This window comes from Corvus brachyrhynchos, unplaced genomic scaffold, assembly GCF_000691975.1.
Source record: "Corvus brachyrhynchos isolate BGI_N302 unplaced genomic scaffold, ASM69197v1 scaffold32, whole genome shotgun sequence".
Taxonomy (NCBI): domain Eukaryota; kingdom Metazoa; phylum Chordata; class Aves; order Passeriformes; family Corvidae; genus Corvus; species Corvus brachyrhynchos.
The window spans coordinates 15,360,168-15,373,038 of NW_008237919.1; the positions used below are offsets into that span (position 1 = coordinate 15,360,168).

General features: G+C 39.6%; 1 protein-coding gene across 1 annotated transcript in view; it reads right to left on the minus strand.

Annotated features, from left to right (window-relative positions):
• Positions 1-12,871, minus strand: part of PAWR (pro-apoptotic WT1 regulator) — a 36,120-nt gene that overhangs the window by 14,548 nt on the left and 8,701 nt on the right. The window contains exon 2 of the mRNA XM_017733288.1: positions 2,465-2,499. Coding sequence (XP_017588777.1) covers positions 2,465-2,487 — 23 coding nt within the window. The 5' untranslated portion in view covers positions 2,488-2,499. The remainder of the gene's footprint in view (positions 1-2,464; positions 2,500-12,871) is intronic.

The window sequence follows — 12,871 nt, forward strand, 5'->3', positions numbered from 1 at the left end:
TCTACCAACAATCTCTCTCCCACAAAGTACTGGCAACTTACTGTTGCAAGTAAGTTTCAAATAGGATCTCAAAGTGGTTGTCCCTGTGTAAGAATATGCTTCACTCTCAGTTTGCTTTGACAACCTAAGGGAGTACACCCAAGACTGTTAAAAGCACATTAAACTGAACGTATTTGAGCCTTGAAGCAGCTTATGATCTCAATTCAGCCTTTAGGCATCCACATTCCAGTTCTAGGTGCAAGCACAGAATGGCATTTTTCCATTTCACAGATTCACAAAATATTCTGAGTTGGAAGGGACCCACAAGGGTCATGGAGTCCAACTCTTAAGTGAATGGCCCATACAGGAATTGAATCCGCAGCCTTAGTGTTACCAGCACCATGCTCCAACAACTGACTTTCCAAGGGACTCCTACTGTATTTGGGACTTCAGTGAGATCTGAGTAATCTAAATAAGAATTACTGTAGAGGAGACTGCTTTCTGTAAGACCTACCCTTACTGCAGATGTTGGAAGCTAACAAGCCCAGAATAATTCTGGTTCTGACTCCTTTACCATTCATACCAGAAAGTTAAACCACTGGGAGTCATACCTTAAGTACCCTCACAGGAAAAATTACTTCAGGGAGGTAGAAATTCCCAAACACTGTGGAAAATTAATAGATACTACTAACTCTAATCACAGTGGGCATTGTATACCTCAGGGAGGTACAATTAGAATAAAACCCACTATTTGTGAGTACTGGGCACTGTGCTGACAGTGGAAAGTAATCCTTCCTTTTCAACATGAAGTTTCAAGACTATGCAATGAGTAAGGCAGATGGCAACATCCATAAAATACTGAGCTGCACCTCACAGCAAGTCAGATTCCTCCTGAATGTGATGCCTGTCCTGACAGGGGAAGTTGACAAAGACCCTACATCCCACATATAACTAAAGCTGACTGAGGGAAGACTGCACAACAAAGTCTTATTTAGCATTTTCTAGATTTGGCGTTCCCTACTTTTGCAATGCTAATCTGAAGAATCAGGTTATTTTCAAGTAAGTTATGAATGTGGTTGTGCAAACTTCTATTTATTACCACCCCACGCACAACCAAGTTTTTGCAAGTGAGTATATACAGCATGCAAGCAGAGATAAGGCTGATGAAAAGCCACGGAAGTATGACACACACCACTAAGTATTTGGCAGATACAAACAGCAATAAAATTCTGCACCAGGACTGATGAGGAAGTAAAGACTGAACTAAAATGTGCTTGATTAACAAGAAATGAATCACGAAATTATATAGTTATTAAGGTTGTGACAATAATCCCACCCATTCTGCAATGACAAAGTGATTTAAAAAAAAAAAAACCTACAGCAACAAAAAGCATCACTCAGCTGGGTTTATGAGAACCTGGGAATATAAATATAAAAGACACCACGCTAGAAAAGCTAAAGCATAACAGGATAAGTTATTATTTTTTACAGTGTGGGAGGTGAGACTCTGGAACTGGTTGCCCAGAGAAGCTATGGGTGTTCCCTCCCTCTAAGTGTTCAAGGCCAGGTTGGATGGGGCTCTAAGCAATCTAGTTCAGTGGAAAGTGTCCCTGCCCATGGCAGGGGAAATGGACTAGATGACCTTCAAGGTCTCTTCCAACCCAAACTGTTCTATGATTCTACAGGTGAACAAGTCTGAGGGGTAGAAAACACAGCAGTGAAGACTAGGTAATTGTAGGTGCTCTTTGCACTTTCTTCTACAGTCATGATATATACACAATGATGAATTAACCATCTACACATTTTACCCAAGTAAAGGATACCTAAAACAGAATGTATCCATGTACCAAATAAAAACATTCTTACGTGATTGTCTTGCTTCACTTGACATATTTTAAACCCCATGTTACCATAACATTTCCTAATAGTTGTGATAGTTTTGTCAGTCTTAATTCCACATGGGCAAAAATTTCACACACTGGTCAGGTGCATCAAGAGCTTCTGAAGTATTTTTCTGATTAAAATGCTGGAGTAATGACCAGGGTAATACTTGACTCAAAGACAAACAAGTAACAAACAGGACATGCTATATATGAGAAACATCTGCTACAACTGAGACAGTAGTATGACAAAACCATCTTTCAGTGTTACTGTGGAGAGCAACAAAATTATCTTCCTTTATTAAACTTTGGAATATAAACTGTAAAAATACTGGCTCCTAGGCAATGAGTAGTCAAGTTCGACATTTGGTTGGGAAACCATTCAGTCCTAGTAAGACCCAGCAAAACACTAGCTGAATTTATTTTAAATAGTAACATAATAGAGGGTTTTGGATAAGTTTGCTGCATCTTTCAGGTCCTTTGCCCAATATCAGGCTACATATCTACCGTAGCAGTATGATGGCCTCTACTACAAACAAACATTTAATCAGCATTATTTCTAGCAGAAATGTAAAAAAAATGTGTTGTGTACAAAGATCGCATACCTTTTATACCTGCTTGAAACCATCCTGGAGGAGTCCTAAAAGAAACAAAAAGGAAAGACTAATTAATATTTTTCTTGTATCTATACTGCCAAAATACTTTATCCCTCCACAGAAAACTAAGTCAGCAGTAAGAGCAGTCCCATGCCACTGTAAAACTCAGTTTTGCACTCTTTTGTTGTCAGGTATAGACAATACCAGAATTATTCTCAACAAGTTACTGCTTCTGAACACCACCTAAGAAGCCTTAAATTACCTCTGATTACATCATAAAACTGGATGCACTTATTCCATCCCCCTGCATGTACAAGATGTGAAACAGCTCACACCCTGCCACCAGCACACCTCCACTACCACTAACTAGTATGGAAACACATGCACTTTGATAGCTGTTCATTAACTTTAAGAGCAGCAGAGCAAAACTGTTCCAATTCCTCAGCACCACTGCTGTCCTTCTGGATGGAAACAAAAACTGACACTGTCAAGTACAAAAATTAAGACATGTTTCAACTGGTAAACAATGGCTCAGATTTGACAGAGTAAGTCCATAAATATTTTTAGGACGTTGTAAGAACATGAACCAATTATTTTCTTAGTCACAGGCAAAACACCCCCCGGCAAATAACAGGTATAAAAGTCAGAAAAGAATATTTAAGGAGTTGACAATTGCCTTTACAAGAAAAAAATAATGGCGACGTATGAAATTCTGTCTACTTAGAACACTTACTGCAGGCAAAGAAGTAAATGAGTTCTCAAAACAAGATGCAAGAGAAACTCCATCCACTCTGAAAATTCTACGAAACATTACACTGCCTTCACTGATCAGCACATTAGTGACTTTGTAAGTAAACAAGCTAAAAATTAGGATCCAAAGAATATTATTTTACTATAGAAAATAGAATTGAAAAAATATTTGTATTATAGAAAAAATTTGATCTGAAAGTACATTTTATTTTATGAAGCATTTTTAAGTTCTGCCATATGTTCTACATTTTATCTCTAAGACAAGTAGAAGAAAAAAATTCAACAAAGTCATGGGAACTATTTAAAGAAACCCACAAACTTGGCAAAATTGCCAGTTTAACACTGATAACTATTTTTATCATTGATGACAGCATCTGAAAATCAGTGATTCACAGCTGTGAAACAGGAATCTAATTTTACCTCTAAAAGGGCAGAGAAACAATTTTAAATGGTACCAACACTATTTTTAAAGTTTACTTAGGGGTAGGTTATCTTTGAAAGGTCATGGAAGCAGGGGGAGGTTTCTGAGGACTAAAATGAAGTAAATGTCATTCCTTTCTTCAAGAAGGATCACCCAGAGAACTACAGGACAGTCCTTAACTCAGTCCCTGAGTAGGAAATGGAACAAATCCTCAAGGACCAGATGGTGAAATCAGCACGGATCTATGAAGGGGAAACCACACCTAACATGACAGCCTTCTATGATGAGAGGACTGGCTTGGTGAATGAAGGTATAGCAGATGATATTTATCTCAATGTTAGCAAAGCTTTCAACACCTTCCCACACAACATCTGTATATGGAAATATGGACCAGGTAAGTAGACCATGATGCAGTGACTACTGGGTCCAACAGGTCCAGCAGCATTAAGTCCAGCTGGACGCCAGTCACTTTGCAGGGACTGATACAGGGACCAGTACCGTTTAATGACTTCATTAATGACCTGAATGATGAGACAAAGTACAGCCTCAGCAACTTTCCACACTACAAACAACTTGGGTGAGAGGTTAACAATACATCAGGTGGCTGTGCTGTCATCCAGAGATGACTTACAGAGAACCCATGAAGTTCAAAAAAAAGGAAAATGCAAAGTCCTGCACCTGAGTCTGGAGATGAATAATCCCAAGTACGAGTACATGCTGTGGACTGGTTGGAAAGTTGCTGGGCAGAAAAGAACCTGGGTGTCCTGGTGGACATCAAGTCGAATATGAGCCATCACTGTGTCTTTGCAGCAAAGAAGGCCCATGGCATCCTTAGGATGCACTGCCAGCAGGCTGAGGGACAGCATCCTGAGGAAAGCTACAGAGACAGTGAAGGGACATGGGGAGAATTCATATAAGGAGTTGTTGAGGTCACTTGGTCTGTGAGAAGAGGAGACTGAGGGGACACCTCATTGCAGTCACAACTTTCTTGTGAGAGGAAGAGGAGGGTCAGACACTGATCTCTTCTCTCTGGTGACAGGATAGGACCCGAGGGAACGGTCTGAAATTGTGTCAGGGGAGGTTTAGGCTGGATATTAGGAAAAGGTTCTTCACACTTCAGGGTGGTTAGGCACTGGAACAGGCTCTGCAGGAAAGCGGTCACAACACCAAACCAGATATACATCAAGAAGCACTTGGACAATACTCCCAGGTACACGGTGGCCACTGGGGGTGTCCTGCTCAGGGACAGGAGTTGGACTTGTGAGTCCCTTCTAACTCAGTTTATTCTCTAATCCCCCTCTGCTCTAACTCAGCCCTGGTGAGACCACAGCTGGCATGCTGGGTCCAGTTCTGGACTTTTCAGTATAAGAACAATATACTGGAGAGATTCCAGCAAAGCTGGACCTATGATTAAAGGTCTGGAGCATCTGACACATGAGGAGAAGCTGAAAGTGCTGGAAATGTTCAGCCAGGAGAATAAGAATGCTCAGGAGGTATCTTGCCAATGTGTACAAATTCCTTATGGGGTAAAGATGACGGAGACATATTTCTATCCATGGTAATAAAAAAACCCCCAACTGGCTACAGTCCTGAGCAATTTGCTACAGGTGATCCTGCTTTGTCTGGAAAGCTTGGACTGGAGACTTCCCATACCTAAAGGGATTCAAATTGTTTCATCTAATACATTCAGATACATGTTCACTGTATCTGAAAACTGACATGCCACATCAGTAATTGCAGACACATCTGGTGGTGATGGTCTCAGAAACATCCCAGCTGCCCCCTTAGCTATGGACAAGTCGTTCAATTGCCTTTTTAGGTTTGGATGGAGAGCTACATCGGGTCTAAATTTTGCCTAACTGCCTGCAGATACAATAAAGTAGGAACTCTGGGCTCTAATCTTCCTCAGTTCTTATTTTTTTAACAGCTTCTTTTTCTCGCCTCTGTTTGCAGTGAAAGGCAGAATCCATGATAAAGGGAGAAACTGCATCTGAGATTGCAGTCTAGTGAAGCACACATACACTCGTACTAAAAAATCTTAAGGTATCAGATGCTTGTTTTGTACTCTAGACACTAAAAGGATGCAATGAATTCACCATATACCCTCATATTTACTAAGACATTTTCATACACTAAATGTAAATATAAGCTGTAAAGCAATTACATACACTTAGACTCGTATATTTAACTCAACAGGACACTTTAAAAAGTTTGGCAAATTCAGAAAAGTTAGTTCTTCAGAAAAAGCTGGGAAAGCAAACAAATGCTCAGAGACAAAGTGCATGGCAAATTCTCTCATTTGCTACAAATGACAGCTGTTAAAACAAACAAACAAAAAAACCTTGAGCCAATTAACAAGTCTTTTGTAACAGATGTTTCTACAGTAAGTATTAGTGGTTTTTATTTCTGTAGTTCTACTATGAACAGAACGTTAAAAATGCACATCTGATGCATAAAAAAAATTCCTCTGAACTCCAAATTAATATTGCAGATTTGGTAAATTATGACTTTTATTACTTTGAAATCTCTAATGTAAATGCAAACCAACCATGCTTTAAAGTGATGATGAAAACACTAGGAAAATGTATTATTCATCTCTATTCTCATCTTGTGAAATTTATTTTGTGTGCGTTCTTTGTCCAAAGGTCACTGGCAACATGAATATAAGTAGTCACACTGTAAATAGCATTATGTGCCTATCAATCAAGATTTAATCTAAGATTTCTAACTATTCATAAGATCTTAAAATGAGGCGAGCATCTACAATCTAAGATCTTGTCTCCTCCACTTTTGGAGAACTGAAGGTTGGTAGGAAATGAAGAAAGGGAAGGAGAAAAGGAGGGACATCCCCGTTCTGACCAAGAGTTGACCTAAAAGCAGATGAATATTTTTTAACATAAATTCCTATTTACAAATCTGGTTTATATTCCTTAATATTTTTTAACTTTGAGTTTTAACCCACATTTAAAATATCTAATCATTACTATAAAAGTGAATGATTTGTCATGAGCAATGAAGAGATAGTTCATTTGAGAGTCTCCCTCTAAAAGAGGAATTCTTTTTACAGTCTGTGGAAATCCAGGATGGAAAAACAGTAAGTAAAGAAGTAATCCATAACAATGCCAATGGTTTCTTTCATACTGGTGAAAAAGTAACTGCTGCCAAAGACATCTACCAACATCAGTTCTTCGTCCAAGATTGAAATCAAACACTCACTTCAATGCAGTATTTCAAACACAGCTTTAAAATTTACTTCTTGTACATGATCTCAGGCAGCTTGCATTACCTTTTAACAGTATATACTTCACTAATAAATCAAATTATTAGTGAACACTCTGCAAACCACTGCAGAGTGACATAAATCAGTATTGCTCCAGAAAACTGGTCATGTTCCCTTTTTGTTCTGTCTACAAAAGTGATTGTGTGGATGGTAGTAATGCAGGACAGAGTGTGATCTACGTGAAAAAAAACAAGGAGAAAGCGAAGATTTCTCTCATTCCATATGAGCTCCTTCATCTGATTCACTGCACAGACTAACACACAGACATGCACCTGCGACAAGAGAATATACAAGGACAGAAAAGGCAGCTGAGACCATTTCAATTAATGAAACCATTTACTGCCAATTAAATCTCTGTCAAACTAGGATGCAAGGAACTTGGCTAACTCTCCTCTTTGGTCCTGGCTCACATTGGTATGTCATCTGGCCAACAGAGAGATTACATAAACAAGCTGGTCATCGGGCTTTAAATAAATAGAATTGTCTGTGTTTACAAGTGTCTGACAAAGTTTTCCAGATATTAAACCAACCCTACTATTACAAATTTGCTGGTTAAAATGCACTAACAAACATTGTTTTTAAACAAGTACAGACTCTGGAGTCAGCTGGACTATGAAAATGGTTCACTGGAATCCCTCGAAACACTACTTAAAAAGTTTTGCAAAAAAAAAAAAAAAAAAAAAAAGTTTGCAAAAAAAATTAAAGCAAATGCCCTGGATCCAATTAGGCTGTTAGGGCTCACTAGTATATATACTGACATGAAGAATATGTGCAATTGTTTGAAATTTAACTATACAGTAGTGTGAATTATCACTACATAATTATATTCCTGCAACATTCAAGGTTAAATTTTGACTGAAATTAGGCCATCAAAATAATTTTGTTTTCATATGTAATTCAAATACGGGCTTCCTACAAAGTTTCCTGTACATTCTTCAAGATGTCAGCAAATACAACTTCACTACATGGAAGAAGGAGGTCTACTGCTGGGGTTTCCTGCCTTTTTATATATCAAGGTAGGTTCTATCTCCATCCAGCAAATCAAGTTAATTCACACCTTAAATCACATCTTGATTAACTACAGCTACTTTTCACATTCAGTACAACTCTGCACTGAGATTTGTTTGGAAATGGCAGTTACACATCTTCTGCAATGCAGACAAGGTTTCATTCAGCTCTTGAAGTGAGATAACATCTGAATGCTTAGTAACTGAAAGGCAATGGGATCCTAATACAAACCAGGAATAACTGCAGGTGTGAAAAACAGCTAATAGACAGATGAAATACCTTTCTTCCCCTCCCGTCAAAATTCCCCAAAAGCAATTTTCCCTCAGCAGTCAAGAGATACCATTTACTCGAATCACAGAATCATAGAATATGCTGAGTTGGAAAGGACCCACCAGGATCATCAAGTCCAATTCCTGGCCCTAAGGACACCCCAAGCATCATACCATGTGACTGAGAGCGTTATCCAAGCACTTCTTGAACTCTGTCAGGCTTGGTGCTGTGACCACTTCCCTGGGGAGCCTGCTCCAGTGCCCAGCCACCCTCTGGGTGAAGAGTTTTTTGTTGATATCCAACCTAAACCTCTCCTGACTCAGCTTTATGCCATTCCCTTGGGTCCTGTCACTGGTCACAAGAGTAAAGAGACCAACAGCTGCCCTTCCACCTCCCCTTGTGAGGATGTTGAAGTCCGCAATGAGATCTCCCATCAGCCTCCTCTTCTCCAGGCCAAACAGACCAAGCAACCTCAGCCGCTCCTCATACGGCTCCCCCTCCAGACCCTTCATCATGCTTGCAGCCTTATTTGGATGCCGTCTAACAGATTCACGTCTTTTATACATTGTGGCACCCAAACCTGCGCACAAGACTTGAGGTGAGGCCACCCCAGTGCAGAGCACAGTGGGACAATCCCTGCCCTCACCTGGCTGGCGATGCTGTGCCTGATGCCCCCCCAAGACAGGGTTGGCCCTCCTGGCTGCCAGGGCACTGATGACTTGTGTTCAACTTGCCATCAACCAGGACCCCCAGGTCTCTTTCTGCACTGCCTCTTCCCAGTCTACACACACAACCAGAATTGCCCCTTCCCACGTTCAGGATTTGGCACCTGCCCTTGTTAAACTGCATACAGTTGGTGGTTGCCCAATTCTCTAATTTGTCACGGTCTATCTACAGGGCCTCTCTGCCCTTGAGGGAGTTGACAGTTCCTCTCAATTGCATCATCCCTTTGAAAACGTTTAGAGATGTTTTTCATGGAAATGCAACACAAATTCAACTTTGAACAAAAATGCTTTAACGTCCAAGGAGGGGAAAAAAACCTCCAGTCATTCTTTCCAGAAGCCCTCAAAATGCTTTCAATAAGGTTCAAGCAGAAATTCTAATTCAACTACTTGCACCTCTTATAACTGTGCATTTTCTAGATCTCTTCTTGAATAGAATACTTGTACATACAAAACCACCTTAGGCTCCTTCCCCTTCCCTTATCCTCCCATCTGCCAAGATTTTACATCTATTTCCAAGAGTCACCGTATTTTTGACTTGTGTGGATTTCCTAGGGATGACTTTAAATACTCTTTACTCACTCAATAAATCTCTTTTATAAGCAGACATTCTAAAAATGAGCTTTTATTTCTAAAACTCTTAAGAAAGCATGAATGGTTATAAGACTGGAAGGGACATTATATTACAAATATTAAATGCTTACATAAAAGTATTTTTATGTAATATCTTCTCCTGTTAAATTGTAGCATATTGTTTTCATGCTGATTGATAAACATAAGACATATTTTTAAATTAAGACTATAATATGTTTACAATGTTCCAGAGGTTTCAAAATTATTACTTATAACTTGTAAAGAAATAAAAACCACGTTATTAATTACAGATGAAAATTTTCTCAAAAAAAAAAAAAAAAGGGAGACAAGAACATGGGAAAAAATGAAAGAAGTAGTGAAAATTTTATTCCCACATAGTGATCAGCCTGTGTAGTGAGCTAAACCCCAAACGCAGGGGAGGTGTGCGGCAGGGAAGAACTGAAAAAAATAAAGAAAACCAGATTGGAATAACGTACTTCAGTCAGGGAAAAGTTCAATGTCCTTAACTCAGTTCACTCACTTATGAGAACCTTAACATTATTTTTTACAGCCTCATTCACTACCTTTAAGTAATATGCAATTAATAGAACTTCAAACAAGAACTAAGAGATGTGCTAAAATGCCTGGGTTCAAGTGATAGATATTATCCTTGCCAAGCCAAGGCAGCTATGACTCATCCACCTGTTCACACAGAGCCAGGCAGCCATGCAGAAACACTGCAAGGATACCTAGGGAATCAATCAGAGTTCTAACAGAAAGGTAAGTACCCTCAATTCGTACCTATGAAGAAATCTATGAAGGACACTAGGTGAGAGAAAATAATTAAAGAAATACCTGCAGGTAACACAAGTAACTCCCAGGTAAGTCAAGCATCTGTCAGAAGAAAACAGCTCCCAGAAGTAAGAAAACCAAAACCACACATTTAAACACATGAACAGAGCTTTTCTTTTACTCGTTATTCTCTATTTCTATACCCAAGCAATATTCAACACTCAAGTCAGAAAAAGAGTTCAGGACAAGCAGTTAGGCACTCAGAACAAAAGCTGTGAAGGAGCTGATTAGATCAGGCTGAAAAAGCCTGACTAGATCTCAAGTGACTCACAGAAAAAGCAGAGCTGGAAAAATGACCAGAAAAACAATGTGGTATCCCTAAGAAATAAGAATCTGTAGGCTCCCCTCAGACAAAAGTATCTGAAATCATCCAAGGGCTGAACTACAGCTCAAAGCAGTGTTTTCAGAGCCGGAAACCTAGGTCTGTGTTGCATACCCCAACGTGTTGATTAAAGGTATGCAGTTGTTTTTGAGCTAGCAAAGGCTAGTAATGTCCTTGTAGCACTACACAGGCAGCCAAAACTGGTGCTGGGATGTTCATATTATATAAAGGGACTGGCTCCTGGTACATTATTCCTCAAACAGTCCCTGAGTATGACGTAAGAGAGCATTAGGTAGCATGAACCAAAACCATGCCAGAAAATGTTGCTAATAATTAAGCCACAGGCACTATCAGCAGTGCAGCAGTTGAGCTCACACCCAGGTCTTGCACCTTTTAACAGTATAAACACAGCCAGACTGTCTCCACCAAACAACTCTGAATTACGGATTCTTCCTCCCTCCTGAGCCACCACATTAATTACACCAGACTGCAAGGATGTAGAGATGAAGAAGCAGGCTCTCCCACCCCCGCCATCCTCCCACCACCATGGAACTGGAATATGCAGCTTCCAAACGCACCAGAACATCTGAGTAACTACTGCTATGATATTCTCTAACTTGGTATTAATAACATGAATGTATGATACATGTTACAAAATGTCTGAAACTATTCCTATGTGTATTTGTGCAGAGTATACATTTCTGCTCATCTTTCTGCAATACTAAGCAAGTTGTCTCCCCTCTCCACCTGGCACAAGGACACTCAGCAGCAGGGATCCTCTTGGTCCATGTTGGTTCTCGCAGAAAAGAACCTCCTCCCTCTCTGTACACACCCAGCAGGTACTCGTAACTGTTACCTAGGTTTCAGACTTGCGTCTGGCATGAAAGCAGTATTAAATAAAATTCTCTCTCTAGAGTAGAAGCGCAGAAAAGTGCAGGAATCAGGAGTATTACCATACCTTACAGAAGTTTTTGGTATTAGGCAGGTTGCAAAATCTATTTGTACAAGTAGATATGTCAGGAAGATCCTCCTTTTCAATAAATTTGTACGTGCTCAAAGACTCTTCTTGCCAAAGAAACCTCAGCTACAGTGTATCATTATACTTCCAGAATCACTTTTCTTTTTTCCCCACCAAAAAAAAAATTAAGACTGGGAGGAGATACCCACTGTAACCTAGCTGACTTTAAGCCATGCCAGTCCAAAACACAAAACAGGTGGGGAGAAAAAATAAATTCCTTTACATGAGGCCCCTTTAGACTGCTCAAAACATTAGCTGGGCATTTGAGAAACTGCTTCCTATTCCTTACATCTGTATAGAAGTTACAAAAAAGACTCCAGACCTGTGTGACAACAGCTAATGCTGGTGTAATTCTGGAGCACAGCTTCATGAACTCCACAGTGAAAGAAATAAACAGGGCACCAACAAAACAAGTATCTGTTCATACAGGCTGAGTACATAGCAGCAAGATCTGTAGACAATAAAAAAATGGAATAAAAGTAAACAAAGGTCCCAGAAAATGAAATCCTAGCAGAAGGATCAAAGTTAAGAGAAACTACAAGGAAGAGTAATCTAATAATAAGTAACTAATCATAAGTTACACACTTTGCTTCACACTTGCTCTGCATAAGGATCTAAAAACCACCTGAAGAGCAGGCAGTGCTGAAAACCCTGCAGGTTCCTAGGCACAACTGTGAATCTAAAGTAAGAACAAAAAGTCTTCACAGATATAGGCTTGATTCAGCTTTCGTTTTCATGCGCGTCCTGTGACTAATAGCTGCGTACACATACACAGGCACACAAAATCAAATATTCAATTTTAAGAGACTTCATGGGTACATTTAGCTTTATTTACTGGGAGTGAATGCATTCATCAAACAAAATTTTAAGCTTAAGCCACTTATCCACTAAATTAAACTTTACTGAGCACAAATGTTAAAACCTTAATAATTTTTTATTTCTTTCTAAGAAAAGCAAAGTTTGCCATAAAAGGTAATCAAATTTATGCTGACAGTGATCAAGCACTGAACACAAATTATGCCTTCCACAAACAAATGGAAAGATTTCTCCTCTTGGTCAGTTGTCAGAAGACAGATCTTGATAGTCATTATCAGCATTTCCCTCCAAGAGCAGAAGTCAGGCAACTCAAAGTAGGGATGCCCAAGCTGCATCCTCAAGGCTACGTGCTGCTAGCCAAGCAACTTTAGATGGCTCATAGGC